The 19260-nt window shown below is 52.5% G+C and overlaps 1 protein-coding gene across 2 annotated transcripts in view; it reads right to left on the bottom strand.

Annotated features, from left to right (window-relative positions):
• Positions 1-9645: 9645 nt before the first annotated feature.
• GPC3 (glypican 3) overlaps positions 9646-19260 on the bottom strand; it is a 134709-nt gene continuing 125094 nt past the window's right edge. Inside the window, exons 8-9 of one of the 2 annotated variants that reach the window (XM_061446230.1) lie at positions 15196-15270; positions 9646-10797 (exon numbers count right to left, since the gene is read on the bottom strand). In XM_061446230.1, coding sequence (XP_061302214.1) covers positions 10625-10797; positions 15196-15270 — 248 coding nt within the window. In that variant the 3' untranslated portion in view covers positions 9646-10624. The remainder of the gene's footprint in view (positions 10798-15195; positions 15271-19260) is intronic. The other variant, XM_061446231.1, reaches the window with a different exon arrangement.

The raw sequence follows: 19260 nt of genomic DNA, 5'->3' as shown, positions 1-19260 counted from the left end.
CACCATCCATCCCTTAGCAGGGATGCACTGCAGGGTCAGGCACCATCCATCCCACAGCAGGGATGCACTGCAGGGTCAGGCACCATCCATCCCTTAGCAGGGATGCACTGCAGGGTCAGGCACCATCCATCCCACAGCAGGGATGTGCTGCAGGGCTGGGTACCACTCCTCCATGAGGAGCACAGGCAGCCCTTGCCTATGTCCCCCCAAAGAGCAAATGCTTCCCGTGGGGCCAGGGCAGGGCGCATGCTGCCGCACATTCATGGTTGCATCAGTGCTGCTTACAACCCTCCTTTTTAATCTCCTTTCTTCATTCACCTCCACTCCTGCCCCTCACCCCCCATGGTTTAAAGTTCTCAGATGAAAAAATGCAAGTTGCGACTTGCGGGTAGCGAGCAGGGGCTTGGGAGGAGAGCGGGGAGGAAGGAAAAGAAAGAGCGATCCGCTCCGAGTGCCAGCGATTGTTTTTATCCTTTCCAGATGAAGGGAAAAGATCCTGTTATTTGTTCGGCATAAAGTTCCAGGTTTTCAGGGATGAAATCTGAGCGCAACGTGTCAACAGCCTGTGTGAGAGCCGGGTGGATGGTGGCCTTTGTGCTCCCAAACACCAGCGGGGCCAGCGCGCTCGGCTGCAGGGGGAAAAAGGCTCCATTCTCACACTCTGAAGTGGTGGCATTAGATATCAGCAAGATAATGGGCCCAGGGCCTAGCCCTGTTCCTGCTCCCAACTGAACGGCCCCAGGCTGCTGCCTTTGATGTGCTCATTTATTTGCCTTTTCTTTTCACAGATGATATTTCTAACCGATATTGCGGTTTGGTCATAGATTGGGGGGAAAAGGGGGTGGGGGAAATGAAAGTCCTGTTGTTGTAATAGCTGATCGGGAGGGAAGAAAAGAAAACCAAAGGGAGCACCACCAGCAGCAGAATCAGGCATTCCTTACCCTGAAGGTCTCTATTCCCTGCCGGGATGCAGTGATCCCGCATCCCGCATCAGCCCAGGCAAACCTTGCGGCTGTTTGGTGCCAGGGGCTGTGCAGTCCATGGCTCTGAGGTGTTTGCACTTGAATCCCAAGGGAAAGGAGGAAGATCCAGGGTCAGGGAGGTGGCCAATGGCGAGACGCATCCCGGGTGATTGATGTGCAGGGCGGTGAGGGTGGTCCTGGCCATGGGGCTGGGAGCGTGCCCCACATGAGGTGGGACGGTGGAGCAGCCACTGCCCCTTTGATGTGCTGCCCCAGTGAAGGTCCTCGCACTCCCGACCATGGAAATCCAGGTTAGGAGCGCCTATGGCCTCCAGCCACAGCCAGGACAGGATGGGATGAAAGTAAAACTGGGGAAGAAAAGAAAGGAGGAGATTGAAGGACTTTTCTTGCTCCCTCTTTCCACGTCCCGGAGCACACATGGGCGCAGTGCTCAGGATTCCAAGTGCAGAACCCCCCAGGATAAGCAGTGCAGGGCTGGGCAGCCCCACATCCCCTTCCTCTGGAGAGTAACTTGGGGGGATGATGGATGTGCAAAACAGCAGCCACACAGCCCTTCACTGGGTGACCAAGCATCCCACTGCCTGTTACAGCCAAGATTTGCACCCACGTGGCTCCAGCTTGGTCTGAAATGGCAGGTCCAGGGATCATAGAACCATAGGTTTGGTTGGAAGGGGCCTTAAAGCTCATCCAGTGCTCAGCTCTTGCTGCTGAGGTTCCCCAATGCTTCATCCAAGAGCCCAGCACTTGAGACGGTTGTCTCAGCTCTTTAAAGTTGAGGGCTTCTTTCCCCAAGTTCCAGAGCTGCAGGGGGAAAACTGAAAGCTCACCCCCGAACCATGCAGAGCCAGATGGCAGGAATGGAACTCCAAATATTGCTTCATTTAAACCTTCTTTTATATGTCATCTGGTTTCCAAGGCTGCCTCGGAGCCTCAGCCCCCAGCTCATGCACTGCTGGGATGACGATACCGCACTTACAGTGACACGGGCTCCTAGGGATGCTTTATTGCAGGCAGCTCCACCAAACCCCTGCTCCTGCCGCAGCAACCCCTGGGGCTTGGAGCAATGCTGTCCTGGGAAAGGTGCCCCCAGGAGCGCAGTGCTGGGGCTGGGGATGTTCAGTGTTGGGATGTACCTGGGCAGGGCCCCGTGGAAGGGAGGAGGCTGATGGGGAAGAGAGCGCTGAAGAATCATGGAACAGAATGGATGGAACACCACAAACTGCGTGGATGCCTTGGCCAAACGCTGCCCAGGGACAAGCAGAGTGGTGGTGGAGATCCCCTGGGAAGGGCAGAGCAGGTTTGGATGGGTGGACATGGGAAGCACCCCCTCATCCAGGCATCTCTTAAGAACACGCTGGCCATGGCTTGCTCTGACCTTGCTTTGCACCCCAGGTAGCAGCATTCTATTGCTCAAGCAGTGGCTGCCCCTGCTTGTGCAGCTGGATTGCCCTTGGGTTTCATGGGGATAATGGGAACAAGGGCGGGCTCAGGAGTGAGTCCCAGCCAGGCACTCCCTGCAAACCATCAGCATGACCATCCCACGCTGTCAGGAGCGGGGTCAAGAGCAGAGTATTAACCAAAATGCCATGTGAGGCTGTGTAAAAGAGGTGGGAAAAGCCATCTAAACAGCGGCCCGGGAATCCACTCATCCCAAAGTCAGCAGACAGAGGAACCTGAGGACACTGAGTTACTCCTTTAGAGACTGGATTAGCAGGTCAGTGTCACAAGGACCAGAGGTGCAGTCTGGCAGCCCAACAGGCAACGGGATCAATCAGTGCCCTTAAAAGTAACTCAATTACTGATATCTCGCCTGAACCCATCATTCCTTGAAGGCTGTAAAACAAGTTTCAGACAAACAGCACAGGAAACACTCCAGGGCTGGAGTGAATCCTAGAATCCAGCCTGGTTTGGGTTGAAGGGACCTTAAAGCTCCTCCAGCTCCAACCCCTGCCACGGGCAGGGACACCTTCCACTGGAGCAGCTTGCTCCACACAGAGCAGCTCAGGGTCCCCTCCTTCCCTCGATGCTCACACCCTGCTAGTATCCCCTGCCAAGACCTCCCAGCACCCTCCTGCTTCTCCCTTGCCCCCTGCTTTGCTCCCCCCAGACCTGGGGACACCAGCTCATGCCACCTGCAGCAGCCACTGACATCACCCCCATGTCTGCCCCCTGCACCAGGGGACGAGCCAGTCCCTGACTCCAGTGGCTTCTGCTTGTCCCTGGGAAAGGCATTGATTATTTGTGGTGAGCTCCTCCAGCCTCATGACAGCAACAGCATGAGGGGAAGCAGATCTGCAGTCCTTTGCCGTTGAGCATCACCTCAGCGCTGGAGCTGGGGCTGGAGAGCAGAGGTTCCCTTCACTTCCTTGCTGGTTTTTTTTCCTTTTTTCCCCTTTTTTTCTTTCTTTTTTTTTAATAAATCTTTCTTTTCCCTTTTTCTTTTCCCCTTGTTTTCTGAACACTGCATTTCTTTGCAGTCACACATTTGGTATCTGCGGGGTGGTTTCCAACAACGCACCACAGCTCATATAACCCTAAATAAAGCAGCATGCAAATCCCATCCCCATGTCCGCAGCCCGCAGCCATCAGTGTTTAAAGGGCGTAAGATCCATGTCTCTATTTAGTCTTTCACCAGCAGACATGTGGCTGCTAAACATTTGCCTCCAAGCTGCAGCACTCGGTTACCCTGCACAGCCTGGCTCATTGCTCTGCCTGAGCAGCACGGGGCAAAGAAATCCCTCTTTGCTGATGAAGTTTCTCCTTCCCAGAGCATCACAGAGGGGTTTGGGTTGGAATGGGCAGGACCTTGCCTTTGGCCTTGTTGAGCTCCATGAGGTTCACAAGGTCCCATCTCTCCAGCCTGCCCTGGTCCCTCCAGATCCCATCCCTTCCCTCCAGTATATCAGCTGCACCACACAATACCGAGGCTGATGCTACCAGTGTGACCGCTCCTCTTCCCTTGTCCTCCTGCTTCGCCATCCTCGCCAGGAGCAGAACAGCCAAGAGCTGCCTGCTGCATGTTCAGCACAGTAAAACCTGACCTGGAGCAAGGGCCCTGCTGGAAGCAAGACAAGATCACACCTTGGTACCTCGGTGGGCTGGCAGTAGCATCCCTCTGCTCTGAGGTGGTCATGGGATGCCATGCACGGCAAAGCTGGCATCATCATGGAGAGGTGTCTGTGCTGGCTGCCACACTTGGGAGGTGTTCATCACACACACAGTGACAGGCAATAGTGGTGACTCACGCCATGGGTCTGGCACCCTGGGTCAAATCCTGGTTCCTTCTGCAGGCTTCAGCTCAGCGCTAGGAGTCACGCCGCCATCCTCCTTTGACTTCTCCTTTTCCAGAAAACACTGCTTTTCCTTCCAATGGGAACAAATACAGCCAATCCCAGGAATTGTGCTTGATAGAGTCCAGATGACAAGTTCTCAGAAAACACTGTCAGCTGCTGAGATTCAGCTTCAAGAGACATCATCCAATGTTAGCCATAAACAACGGGGGCAACAAAATGTCTGGCAGGTCTTGAAGTGACACGAGATGCCTGTGCTCCGCAACAAACCCATTTCACACCACAGGAAAGGTCACCACTTTAATCCACTTCGGGGTGGAATGTACACAAACGTCACTCTCCTCAACATCTGTAGTTAAAGAGCCTCTTGCTTTGCTATCCAGCCCATGTTTATTCTCCTGTTTGCTAATGTGGTGGATGGCAATATAATATGACACTGAAGAGATACAGCCTGCGACTTCTTTTTGGTGATGTGCCTGCAGAGAGCTGGATGGGGAGGGTGGTTGTGCTGCTGGATCCGGCAGTGATTTCCTCTCTGGATGTGCAGCATCTCTGAGAGCTGAAATAACAACAGCAAAGGGGACAGTGAAAGCAAACAGAAACCACTGGCAGAGATCCCCAGAAGTGTTGACTCGCTGCAAGCAGTCGTTGAGGTCCCTGCTGGGAGGAGATAGCCCCTAACCTGGGAGGTTGAGCCCAGGTCGGTACCTTCTTCTCTGTGAGGGTGCTGAGGCGCTGGCACAGGGTGCCCAGAGAAGCTGTGGCTGCCCCATCCCTGGCAGTGTTCAAGGGCAGGTTGGACACAGGGGCTTGGAGCAAGCTGCTCTAGTGGAAGGGGTCCCTGCCCGTGGCAGGGGTTGGAGCTGGAGGAGCTTTAAGGTCCCTTCATCCCACATCACTCCATGACTCTGCTATGGAACAGTCTGGTTTCCAACACCGGTATGTGCTGGAGCAGTTGGCAGAAGTCTTCTGTGGCCTTGTGATCACCGAGGAGTACCTTGAAATAACCCTGAATAGTCCCTATGGGGACCCTTCCTTTCCCACCCAGTGCTCTCAGGTCCCAGCCCCAGCTCCCACCCCATTCCCATCAGGAATCATTTCTGTTTCCTCTCCAAACCCTTTGGGCTGCAGGGCTGGCCCAGGCTTCACCAGGAGCCTCGCAGGGAGGAATAGCTTCACAGGGATGGTGTTAGCCCCTGGGAAGAGCTGTGGGATGCGGTGCTTTGCAGCCCCGAGGCATGGATGCGTCCTCCAGATCCTGGCGTGCTCTCAGCAGAACAACACCAAGATATTTATTTGCAGTAGACAATGGTTGACCAAATAAACTCCATTTGATTAATGCCCACTGCTTCTCGGGGCTTTTTCTTCGAGGGCAGTAAATTCACTGCCTGTGTAAACACGCCAGGGCCGCTCCATCTCCCTGCATCCAACTCCCATTTACCTCACGTCCAGGGAATGTCCTTCAGTGACATTTGACAAGCTTATTTAGGGAGTTGTTTGTGGGTTTGGGTTGGGGTTTTCCCCCCACTTCTACTTCTTAGTGAGGTCTCCCAAGAGCAGGAGCTGAACCAATCCCACCACTTGTCTTCACATGAGAGTTTCACCAGGTCCCTAATAGAAACCCCAGATTCCCAAGCTGAGGATCAGTGACCATCCTCCAATGGGATGGTTTCACCTCATTGCCCTCTGGCTGCTCGTTTCATCCCCCCCTACACCTCCACAGCTAACTCCTTGCTAATAATGCACGAGGAAGGTTGGTGTTTTCACTGATCCCCAGCTGAGTGCCCCTCAGCTATGGACCTCAAACGGATAAATCCCTGGGTTTCTGGGAGCAGACAGCTCTGGGTGTATGGTGCATGATCTGGTGGAGCTTTAGCAGCATTTGTCAGTCATTAAGCTGCTGCCCTGCTGGAAAGGTTATGTAAACTCCCACCAAGGCACCCAAGTGTCTGGGGACCAAACGCTGAGATGTTTTAGCCGAGGTGAGCTGGGTACCCTGCGGGGAAGGACTCCTCCAGTGGACTTGGCCATGGTGGGTCCCACCGCCAGCTATGTGCTCCGAGGTTGGAAGGAGGCACCTCAGCAGCACACGGGGCTGTTTCCAGCATTTTGAGGTCTGTGTGGTTTCCTGTATTCTGCTTTAGAGACAAACATTATCCCACGGCTGATCCCCACCAGCAGCCTTATCTCATGCCCCATCTGCCACCGCTTGCCGTATGGCTGTGAAAGTCTCACCATGGATCAGCAGCTGATGAGAAAGCAGGGCAGGAGGCAGGGCAAGGTGACAGCTTCTCCCCTCCTGACACAGCAGCCGCCAGTGCCACAGCAACAGGACCCCTGCCTGTGCCCCAACCCAATGCCCTCCAAGCCTGGGGAGCAGCCAGGACCTGCCCTCTGGGTTGGTGGCATCTCCCTTGCCATTCCCATAGCTCAGCACACGCCGGTTTGACTCAAGAGCAAACCAAACCACCAGAGAGCACAGGATTACACGTGTTCCTCTTATGCAAACCCTCAGGAGCACCCTGTGTCCAGCTGACATGTTTGCAGACGCAGCTGGTGCTCTCAGCATCCTCTGTGCAGGGGGCACTTTGATTCAGTTGGAAGCCCCAGTGAATCCAGACCCACATCCCTGCTGGGTGCCTGCTCCAGAGTGCCTGAGGCTTTGCTCATGGAGATAAACAAGCAGTTCTGAAAAAGTCCCTGAAAAACAACCTCCAGACGCTGGATTTCACTTCCCAAAGCAGCGCAAGCCACCAGCACCAGCTGTTCCCAGCAGCTGGCGAGTGCGCGCCAATGACACCATTCCAGCACTAAACTATTAGTCAATTGATTAATGAACTGGGACTTCCCATCCAACAGCAATATTTTGGGTTCAAACTCTGATTTGACTCATAGTTAGTACAGAAATACATTACACATGCTAAGCACATGTTGGCATCTCATCCCCAGCCTCAGACACAGGGAAAGGTGCTGCCCTCAGCACCTTTTCAAGGCTGCTTGCAAACGCACCCAGAGATGCAGCGGCTTTGGTGCTGCTCAGCCCTACCTGCATGTGGGATGTGCACGGTGGTGGCAGGCTCCCGTCACCCCACTGCTGCCAATGGAGCTTAATGAGAGCTGCAGCTCTGGCCAGGAAGCAGCAAGGTTAACCAGGAAAGGCTCAACCGCCTGAGACTGGAGAAGACTGGAAACCTTCCCCAGGTCACTGGGCCTTTGGGCAGCGCCAGCACAAGGTGCCAATGCCATGAGGCAGCCAGGCTCTGCACAGGGGCACCCGGGGATCAGAGTCACTGACTGCTCAGGACCAACTCTGGGTTTCACTGCAGGGCTCGAAACCAGCTAGAAAAGGGGTTTTCCAAGTTTCTTTGTCTTTCCCAGATGTGCCTCCATGACGGAACCCCTCTGTTCAGCTGCTTTTCCCTGGCTGGGAAGAGTAAATATCCACTGGCAGGTATTAACACTGGTGATAGCCTCGCTGGCCAGACGTGGCCACTGCCAGTGCTGGAGCCACAGCACCACGTTATCACAGTGCTGGGAGTACAACCGTGACACTGCCCCGGCACCTTCCAACCCCTCACCACCTCGACCCATAGAAACACTTTATCATACAGATGGTGTGCATACCCATTACCAATACGTATGCTAATATATACCACTACTGCTGCTAGTACTGCTACTACTGTTAAAAAAGAAAACTTCAGATAATCTTGCCTGTGTTAGTGTTAAACCTGCGAGCCCTGGGACAAGGCTCCAGGGACACGTGTCCAGGGAAGGTGACAGTGCATGTCTTCTGATGGAGACATCCCATGGCAATGCAGGTCACAGTAAGCAGAGGTGGTGCAGAGAAGCAAACAGGGAACAACTGTTCCTTATTTCTCCTGACATGGGAATGAAACACTGCCCAAACTGAATGCCAGCTTTATTCCATCTTGGTGACCATGGCATCCCTTGCCAAACCCCTGTTAAAACACGTGCATAAACCCACTGCAGGGTAAAATTCAACAGCTGTTTTTACCAGCTACAATGCCTTATGTTGTAAGCTTGGCAGGTAACAAGCTCAAAAGCTGGTTTTTTTTGTGATCTCTTATTATAACAAAGTCTCCAACAAGCATAGCTTTGCTAAACAGCATGTCTGTGCAATGGGAAACAGGGCTCAGTACGCTACAGAGGGGTCTCTGCTGAGAAGCATCAGCATCGCTCTGCGGTGATGCAGTCAGGCTTTGTGAGACACACAGCAAGGCACAGCCCACACCATCACCCTAAGAGAGAATGAAAGCACGCTGGCCTGAACAGCCAGTGCCACCATCCCATCCTGCTGCTTATCTAAGGCAGCAGCAGCACACAGAGTATTTCCAACACAGAGGAATGTCCCTGTGATGGTACCTGGTGAGGCAGAGGGAGCATGTAATCTCCCAACAAACCCAGCATCCTGCTCCCACCTCCAGTGCTCCAGAGGGATGAAAGGAAAATGATCAGAAGGGAAGAAGTGATGGAAATTCAAGTGGTGCTAATAAAATATTCCCTTTGGTGGAGCAGAGGCTCATGGGCACAGCCAGCTGAGGTACAGAGGGCAGGGCTGATGGGGAGAGCAGGGCCTGAGAGACAGAGGCGATTGTAATTTGGTCTGTGAACATATAAAATACAAATACACATCTACATCCACAGAACCACAGAATCAGCTGGGTTGGAAGAAACCTTTAAGATCATCAGGACCGCCCAGGCCACCACTAAACCATGTCACTAAGGGCTTCATCCGTCCATGCCTCAACACCCCCAGCGCTCACCCCAGTGCAGGTGGGATATGAGGGCTCTGAAACCCAGACCCTAGCCAGCTCTCTGACCATTAACCAGCAGGTCACGTCGGGGCTTAGCCCAAATCCTTTCCTCTCCATCAGGAGCAGTGACGTGGAAGTGAAGGTCCCCATGCAGAGGAGCTGGGTGAGCAGCCAGCTCTCCCTCTGCCACAGCTCCTGAAGCACCTCACACAGTCCCAACACTTTAAACCACCCGATTGCGTGGTTTGGATTTATCTGCTTTCTCCTAAACACGAAATTGCTTTTAACAAGGTCTGAGCCACACACATGCCTAAAGCATGCATGTGTGTGTGTGCGTGCACACCTGCAGGTACACACTGTGGCTTAATATACTGTGGATATAATCACTCTAGTAAAGGCAGCATCTTAAACAGAAATACACAACCATTTTGGCCAGGAAACAAACCAAACCCTCCCTGGCCCTAGCCCATCCTTTTAACGAGACTAAGCCAAGCCTCAAGCCTCTCCATGGTGCCCTTTTTGGCTTTTCCAGGCTGCCTGCTCTAGGAACAAGGCAGAGCATCACCTTGCACACATGGGAGGCTACTTCCAGCGCACCCTTTATAGAGCAATCAATCTTTATTTTGGAGATAGCTTAAGTAAAGTAACATGCAAAGAAACACATGAGTAAGAGTCTCATCTGCCTCGGGCTTCTGCAAATCCTTTTCTTTTCCTCCCTTGCAGCACAATGAGTTGGATGCTGTTATTCATCCCTGTGAAGCACCGCGTGCACCTCCGTGCCGTCTGTCCCTTGGCTGGAGCTCTGTTTGCAGATTTCCCGTGGGAAAGGAGGTGCCTCTCTTCTGCAGAACACAACCAGGGCATTGCACGGGCCACGGGGACGCTGGTGGCGACTGAAGGGCTTCGCAGGACCTCCCTGGGATGTGAGCAGCAAAATCACCTTCAACTTGCCACAGTGCAGGTGCGCTTGGCGCCCGTGGAAGAACATCTGCCTGACAATCCCGGCGCACCACGACTCCTCATCTGCAGCATCTTTCTTCCTACCGCACGTCTGACTCTCTCTCTGCCCTGTCTTCACCCGCCCTCTGTACCGTGTGCCTGGCCAGATTCCTAGGGGTGAGCCTCGAAACTGGAGTTAGTACAAAACCTGCTTGAACTACAGACAAAAACTGTATTAGGTCAAGTAGGATCAGGGGTCTGATACTTGCTGAGAGCATTTCATGTACCATAGGCGTTCTAAGCCCCACACACATTCAAATGACTTGAGATGAGATAAGGTCTGTGGCTGAACAGCAAGGGAGACCTCAGTCTTCCACACCTATGAGGAACTCAGTTTAATACGAACCTTTTATATTAAACAGGATTATCTTTAAAAAGCACTGTTACGTATTTACTCATTTACCATGAACAAACCCCTTTCCGTTGTGTTTTTTTTTTGTGGGAAGATACCAGATTCCTTTATAAAACCCACTCAAGTCCTTTGTTCTGTCCTTGGAAATGTGCATATATTCCAGAAGAGGTTCCAAATGTCTTCCTCGTTAAGAAAAGGGCCATGGAGCAATGCCACCAGCCCCGCTCACAGCTTGTGGCCCAGCAGCAGCAGGAGCAGGGTGATGGCAGCAGCAGGCCCGGGGCAGGGGGCTGCATTCCTGGGGTCACTGTTGGAGACCGTGGCACCACTTTTGCTTTGCTGATTTAGAAGCTGCTTGTTTGCAGAGGTGTCGTCCATATCCAGGTCATACGCCAGCTCTGGAGGAAAAGCAGAGAGGTGGGTAGTGTTAGTCACATGCCAACACAGGGCACATTCAGCTCCCACCAACGCCAGAGTCCTCAGGAGAGCAGGGGTGAGGAAATCCAGGAGAGCCCACATGGTTCCCCCAAACCCAGAGCCAGCCCCAGGGCTTGCTCACCAAACACCTCCTGGCTGGAGGACGTGAGGAGCTCTGCATTTCTGCAGTCTTAGTGAAGGGTGTGCAAAATACGCTCCTTGCAGCACTAACAACACATCCATCCCATCCCTGTCCACCTCATCAAAGCACTGGAGAGTGTGGAATGCGAATGGATCACGCACCCCAGGCATGCTGCTGTTGCAACACGGGGACTTTGAGGTGAAGCACGAGAGCTCCAAACCAAAAACATGTCCAGTATAAAGGTTACGAGAGCCCTGGCAGAGGAGCATGACATTAATGGTCACAGTCACTCTGGTCTCCCAGGGACAGGGAGGAATAAAGAGTCCAAAGACACCATGTAGAAAGGCAAGAAACCAGCAATTACCAGGGCCAAGAACAAAAAGCTCAAGTTGTTTTAACATCCATTAGCCACATCCACCTGAGGCATTTGTACCTGCCGAGCATCTGGACCAACTGGGTGTCCCCATGCTTCACTCAAGGCAATGGGTCCCTCACTCCCCTTCTCATGCTGCTGCAGTTTCCTTCTGGGGGCCAAGTTTCTCTCATTTAAGCCAGTTCATCTCATCCCCAGATCCTGGCCTGGGGGAAGCCAGTGGTTTCCATCTGAAGATACCCTGGCTCAAGCCTTTCAGAAGCCCCCATGGATCAGCAGCATACTGATAAGTTTGGATCATCCCACCCCACCCCTGAGAAAGCATCCAAAAGGCTGAGCAAACACTCTAGCTGAAGAACACCGCATCAGTCCAACGAGCAGCACTGCCAAGGCAAACAGGCAGTATTTCTTCATCAAAAATACCCAAACATTGCAAAACAAAGGCAGAAGGATGGTAGCGTGACAAGAGAGCCAGCCCAGGCCATCACAGAGGGTCGGAAATGCTTGAATGGGAGCAGACATCCACACGCACAAAGGGCCTGGTGCAAGCAGAAGCTGCTTGGTGAACCCTGGCTTTTCCAGGAGATTCCCACAGAATCTGTGACTCCCCTTCTCCACAACCTTCCTGATTTTGTTCTGAAGAGTACAGATCTGAAGGGTACAGCTGCGCTGCTGTGCTCAGAGCTGCACAGCCGTGGGCAGAGCAGAAGGTGCCACCCTGAGAGGGATGCTCCAGGAGGCCACCAGTGCCAGTCCCGTGCTGCTTTCCAAGCACAGAAAGAACACATCCCTCCGGCACACAGGATGCTCAGGCTCTGCGACAGTTTGGGGGCAGCCTGGCTGCCACGAGGAGGATCAGGGACTGGAGCACCTCCTGTATGAAGACAGGCTGAGGAAGTTGGGGCTGTTCAGCCTGGAGAAGAGAAGGCTGAGTGGAGACCTCAGAGCAGCTTCCAGTGTCTGAAGGGGGCCTATAGGGATGCTGGGGAGGGACTCTTCATTAGGGACTGTAGTGATAGGACAAGGGGTAATGGGTTCAAATTTAAACAGGGGAAGTTTAGCTTGGATATAAGGAGGAAATTCTTTCCTGTTAGGGTGGTGAGGCACTGGAATGGGTTGCCCAGGGAGGTTGTGAATGCTCCATCCCTGTCAGTGTTCAAGGCCAGGCTGGACGAGGCCTTGGGTGCCATGGTTTAGTGTGAGGTGTCCCTGCCCATGGCAGGGGGGTTGGAACTGGATGATCTTAAGGTCCTTTCCAACCCTAACTATTCTATGATTCTATGATTTTGTTTCCCCAAGCTCATTCTGCCGAATAAGTGATTTTCAGTTAATAAAAATCACAGCAGATTATTCCAGGGTTGGTTGGTTTACACCAGACCCCTCAGCTGATACAAGGTCCCATCAGGGCAAGGACGCCTGTCCTGGTGTGCTTTGGAAAGTGTTTCTACACCCTCCTAAGACCTAAAAGATGCTCCAGGGGGTCACTCTACCATCAGGCCTCCAGGCCAGCAATCTGCAGCCCATCAGCAGAGCTTTTAGGGCAGAATAGTCTCTTATGGGACAACCTGGCAAACCCAGGAAACTCCACAGGAACTCCTCTTGCCTTTAGAAAAGAAAGTTGAAACAAAAGAGTGCTTCAGCAAGGTCCTTAAGAGCACAAAGGGTTTTGACGTTCCCATTTAAGTCTCATTCTGCAATGTAATTTATGAGATGCAATGCAGCAGCTGGGTTGTGCTGGAAACATCCAGCCAAATTGTCCCAGATCGATTGCTTCAAACACCATCTTTTAGCTGGGAATTTTTCAGATTCTGAGATTTCACCTGAACTTGAGTAAGGGCAATGTTTAAAATCACAGCATTCCACCCACATGGGAATGGTGATTCCCTCATGCTCCCTCTTTGACCAAATTGAAGAGAACAGAAACCCTCTTGTCATCAGTGATATGAGAACCAGTTCCCTAGCCTCGTTTAACTGCTTCAGAAGTTTAGTGCTTGGGTGTGCCATTTGTTGTCACTGTTCCTGCCATTGTTTCCTTCTCTGGGCTTATTTGGGCTCAATCGTACTTTTAGTCTTGATGGATTTAGCCATACATCTTTCATTTTGTATTACTAATGGATCCGTAACTGTTGCAAATCCCTTTCACTTCACTCCTAATGACTTTTGGTACACTGGAGGAAAGGAAAATAAGCCTCTAACAGACCCAAGGCAGAGACAAGCAGGTCCAGGCAATAGCAGCATTACAAATATGTAACAATAATAACCATATCTCAAGGCCAGGAACCCAAATTTCCAAATGTTCCTAACCAGGTGCTTCTTGAGAAGGTTCCATTACAGTTCCCAGCCTTCCTTAGGATCCCTGCTTGGTCCAGGTCGCTCCTGCATCCCTGCACATCCTGCTCCCATAGCCCTGGCACCACAGATGGAGCTGCAGGATGGGTGGTGGGGTCACGGAAGCTAACCTCCCACAAACACCATTTCAGTCACTTCCACCCAAAACTCTGCCTTTACACTGCATTAAAGGTCTCCACTGCCCCAGCTCTGCTCATCCACTTAATTTACAGCAGTTTCTACTACAAAGTGACCCTTTGGCTGCAAAGGCTTTTTCATGTGGGGGGGGTAACTAGAATAATCTGTTTCTGCTTATAATCAGTTGGAGTCCAGAGGGTATTCCCAACAAGCTGCACTAATTACATAGTCAATCTGCACTCCTTCTGGCCCCTCTTGTCCTCTGGGCTGCGGATTAGATAATCCCCTTAAAATAATAGTCAATCATTAGCTCTGCTTCCCCCCCCCCTTTCCTCATGGAGCCGAGCGTGCCGGCCGCTTCCCGGAGTCCTTACACAGCTGGTGAAAGGTCTCCAGCCGAACGCAAGCCGGTCCCTCCGGAAGCATCTTTTGGAACAAAAGCCCCTCTAACACAAAGCTGCTGCTGCGCTGGGCTCCCGGGACAGCAAAAGCTTCAATGGTCTCGCAGCGTGGAGGACAAAACCTGCCGCCAGCTCTGCAACACACACTTCCCACATCCGCAAGGTAAAGCGGCGGCGTTCCTCCATGGATTAGGACTAGGATATGGCACAGTGACTCTGCATGAGCTTATTGGGCAGCGATCGGTAAAAGCCAGCTTTGGAGATGGATGAAGTGGGGGGAAGTTGGATTTGAGTTGGTTTATTAAGGTATAGAAACGTGGAATGGTTTGGGTTGAAGGGACCTTAAAGCTCCTCCAGCTCCAGCCCCTGTCACGAGCAGGGACCCCTTCCACTAGAGCAGCTTGCTCCAAGCCCCTGTGTCCAACCTGCCCTTGAACACTGTCAGGGATGGGGCAGCCACAGCTTCTCTGGGCACCCTGTGCCAGCGCCTCAGCACCCTCACAGGGAAGAGCTTCTGCCTAAGAGCTCATCTCAGTCTCCCCTAGGGCAGGTTAAAGCTCTGAACATCCCACAGCAGCTGGTGAAGAAGCAGCCGGGGAGGATGAGCACCGCACGCAGGCTGGGTTAGGGCAGCATCCCTGTGCCAAAGCCACTGCTGCCTCCTCAAACACCCCTTCTCACCCCTAAAAGGTCTTCAGCAAAGAACTGCCAGCAAATGCCCCTCTGGCAGCAAATGACCTCCGAGAGGACAGTGCCTGGCTCCTGCAGGCTGGCTCGGCTGCTGCCCACAGCCAGGGAATGGCATCTGGGCTGCACGCCTGCCAAGGCAGATGGCTCCAGCAATGGCCCCAATATAGTAACAGAGTCATAATGGATGGCCAAGCATGAAAACCACTTTGCCATGTCATTTGATAGCTCTGCCGGTGCCCCATGCAGCAGCAGGGTGCGATGGGATCCCCTCCAGGTGAAACCGTCGTGCCCAGCAGTGTGTGCTCACCGAACAAGGCTGCCGACAGGGCCAAAGCGCTTGGGGGGACGTGGTGATGGCCCTTGTTTGCAGATGATGGATACTCTGTGGTTGAAGGGTCAAGGGAATGGATTGTTTCCAATCAGCACAAAACACATGGAGCAGAAATGTCAGGGACAAGTAGGGCAGCTTGGCAAGCTCCGGCAGCTCTCGTGGTCAGTTGTGAACATCTGCCTGCGCCTGTCCTTCAGGACTGCTCTAGGGAAGCACACGCTGCATCGCCAGCGAGAATGACAGCCTCCAGGGTGTGTTGCTTTATTTAGTTGTAGGCAGCAAGCCTCAGCAGTGCGGGGAACAAGCTGCCAGTGGATGCAGCAGACTCTGGCTGTCTCCAAAGCAAGGCTGGATTTCTTAAAGGGAGAGATGTTTGAGTCAAGCCCAAACCATTGAGTCGTTAACGAGGGAAAGCATAAGAGCCTGTGACTCCAGACATCCCGGCTCCCAACTCTCTCCACCTCTACAGCACCAACCACTTCTTTCTTACAGGGTTTTACACCTGAAGGCTGGAACAGTCCGATTCCATCCCAACCTCTTCCTGTTGGAACACCAAGCGCTCTGCCTACCTCAGCCTTCAGTTACCCAGCTTTCTCACACAAACAGCTCATACTCCAAACACACTCTGCCTCCCCAAAGACAACATCGGAACCCATCCATGGCGTTACACAGCACACACAGCCCCGATACAGCTGGGATCCCCAACTCTCTGCTTCTCCCAAACACCTTGAACTCTTCCAAAGAGCCAAGCAGGGCTTCATCTCACCAGGGAAGTTTTGCCCTCTGGCTTATTACCACTAGAAACCTGGAGCACCAGCAGGTTTGCCAGTTGTGCTCTTGCACAACCAGCTACAACAGCCCAGCCGTAGGTGCGGCCACGCCGGGTGTAATTAAAGCCCTGAGCCGGGGCTGGCCACGGTGCTTGTATTGGCACGGCTGCGAGATCACCACGATGGATGTGCAGCCTGTGCATGGTCTTGTGCCTCTCCACCTCCTCCACAGCAATTTAAGAGGTGTGGCTCTTGGCAAGATGGATTTGGAAAGAAACAGAAGAAAAACTCCAGCTCAACAGCATCATCCTGCTGCCGTTGGCAGCGTGGCCAAAGAGCCTAGCACAGTGCAGCAGCAAGAGGTAAAACCAATTTCCTGGGCAGAATCCCGAGGGAATTGGGTCTGGGATTGCTAATTTGCAAACCAAGACCTTTCTCCCCCTGCTTGCCTTTCCGGCACTGCTGGCCCACAGCCTGCGAAGAGTGTCTGCCATTGACCTGAGGCCCTCAGGCACCACCACAAAACCAGCACTGATTCGGGAGAAGTTCCCCAGGATTGAAGCAATTTGGAGGGCAGAATCCAGGTTCATTTGTGGGACCAAGTCATGCACATGGAGAGGTGAGGAAGCTCCATCTCAGCCCTGTGCCAAGGGTACAACCGGGCACTGCTCGGGGTACGTGAGCTCTGGGAGGCAGCTTGTCCTCACACCCTGTCTCCCCAACCTCCAACACCACCACTAAAGTCTCATCCACAGACATCCGCAAGGGGAAAAGAGACAAAACACCCCCAAAACCCCAAAACTTCACATGGTACAGGCAGGGGAGCTGCACCATGACCCGTATTCAAACTATTCCTCTACCCCACCTTGGCCAGAGGCTGGTGGCGAGGAAGGGCTATCATTTATAACGTGGGCCTATATCTACTTTGAAAATGTACTCATTAAATTCCTCTTTGCTCCTTGGTGTGCTCTAGGTTTACCCTGAAGAGATCCTGGCGTCTGCAATTGCATTAATCATCTTCCCTTTGGCAGCAAGTGAAAGAGTTTCTGAGCTGTGCTCGCAGAGCGGAGCCACAGAAGGGCGTTTAGCAAAACACGCTCATGTAATCTATTAAAAATTAACAAATCTCATTAGCATTATTAATTGGATGCGCTGGAGTCCTTGTGCTTTGATGGTGAATCAGCATGTCCCGGTCTGATATCCAGCTGGACTGCCCAGAAATAGAGCTGCTGCATCAAGGAACTTTGGAGAGATGCATTGGAAAACAGCGAGCTAAACATGGAGAGCCAGCAGCATCTACAGAGGCAGGAGTCAAGAGGAAAACTGGAAACAGAAGAGTATGAATGGAAGTGAAGTGTCAAGCAATGTTCCTGCAGATCCCCCATGTATCTCAGCCCACCCAGACGTGGAGTCACTTTCTCCCTCTTTGGAGACCCTAAAGATCTAAACCCACAAAGCGATCCCTTCTGATCACTCTGCTATCACCTGAGACATCTCAGGACAGTCTTCATTTTGGGAGGTAACATTTTCAGTGATAGCAGAGCAGAACGAAATGCTTCATCTATTTCCTCCAGTGACAGAAAACAGCATCATCACATCAACCTGAAGTGTTCTCCTTCATATTTGCTCCCCTCAAAGCTCTCTGGATATGACCAGGACAGACAGCTAAGAAGCAGTCCTAAGGGGAACAAAAATGGTCCCTGCCTTCCAGATGCCAGCTGCTAAAAGCAGCCCTCAAGGCAGAAGGATGTTTCTCAATGCTCGATTAGAAAACTCATGGTGGTACTCAGGAACATCTGACATCTTCCATCGTGACTCACTGCGTGCAGAAACCAGACTTGAACAGGGCCCAGGTCATGGACAACAGGGTTTGTGGCATTTGTGCTTCAAGTAGGCAACCAGGACTTTGTGCAATGCCTGCGCTCAGATGTCCCCGGACATCCATCATTGACTTATGCTTGGACAGAAGGAATGAAATCAAAGGCAGCTGGCGCTTTGCTCCCTGAGCACCCACGTGAACAAAGTGCCTCCAGGAGTGTTTGTGCTGTTTCACTGCCTGGCATCACTGGTGTGGATGGAGAGCAAAGCTCCCCACGCCAGGGGAAAAGAGCAGGAGGTTGAGGTGAGGGAGCTGCCAAGGGAAGGGAGCAGAGAGGCTCCAGCACCGGTGGCTTTTTGACTGCATTAAGCTGCTAGAATAAAGAAAGAAAGAAACCAAACCCCGGCCCTGCATTAAGCCAATATTAAAGTGACTTGAGCCTATGAAAAAGGGGTAATGCAGGAGGCCCTGGGAAACATCAGCATACCCGACTTTCCACTTTATATAGCAAAAGAAGGGTTGGGTTCCTAGGCTGGAACTTAAAACCTTCAGCTGCTGGAAGGAGCCCCAGGAACAGCCACTGTATCCTGAAACCAGGACCTGGCTTTGTCATGCCTTCTGCAGGGCTGCAGAGAGAGACCTGAATTAAACCCAGCTGCAAAACCAGGGCTCATCCTTGCTCCCTGCCTCCCGCCCGGATCGAGGACAAGCCCTGGTCCCAAAGCTCTGGTGGAACAATGGTGCTGAACGCTAGAGCTGGATGGCAGTGGCAGCTCCAATGGGAAACCCGGGATCATCCCAGCTGAGAGCAGTGACATAAGGACGTGGCAAGGCAAGAATGCTCAGAGGTCCAAGTCCACGAACGCCTCCACCTCCATCCTAACGTCTCATTCTCAGCTCACTCTCAGGAATGTCACAATCATAGTGGAAAATCGGAATAAAAAGGCTACGTAATCCAGTTTGTAAATCCCTTGAAAAATACAAAATCCTCTCTAAAAGGGATTACAGAGATTAAAGGGTTTCCTGGAAATCAGGAACTGCATTTCAGCCTCCCTCCCCTCCCAACCTCCCAGAAAAAAGAGATGAGCTTGTGCCCCACCACCACCACCCCACTCCTCCCTGGCCATCACCACAGCCTCAGGGGGCAACAGAAGCTCCCTCCAGCCCTGGATTCTGCCCTAAGCACCATTTGGAGGTATTATCTGCTGCACGGACCAGAGCCTATGGGCAGCATGCATTGGTGGCAGGAAATGAGCCTGCATCAGCAAGCTGCTCCTGCAAGCTTTGTGCTCCATCCCTTTTCCAGATGGGCTCTGCAGGACCACGCAGTCAGGAGCTGCACTCAACCCTGTGGGAGCCCCACAGAAAAACATCGCCCGAAATCAGGGTGGGCTCCTAAAAATCAAGATGTTTCACTTGGCTCTGCCAATGGTGACAACGTTATCAATGGGG

Source organism: Pezoporus flaviventris, unplaced genomic scaffold (assembly GCF_033815535.1).
Source record: "Pezoporus flaviventris isolate CSIRO_AGI_PZ_B2104156 unplaced genomic scaffold, CSIRO_AGI_Pfla_v1 ptg000005l, whole genome shotgun sequence".
Classification (NCBI taxonomy): Eukaryota; Metazoa; Chordata; class Aves; order Psittaciformes; family Psittacidae; genus Pezoporus; species Pezoporus flaviventris.
Note: the sequence above shows the minus strand (reverse complement) of the source record. Positions and strands in the feature narration are given on the sequence as shown.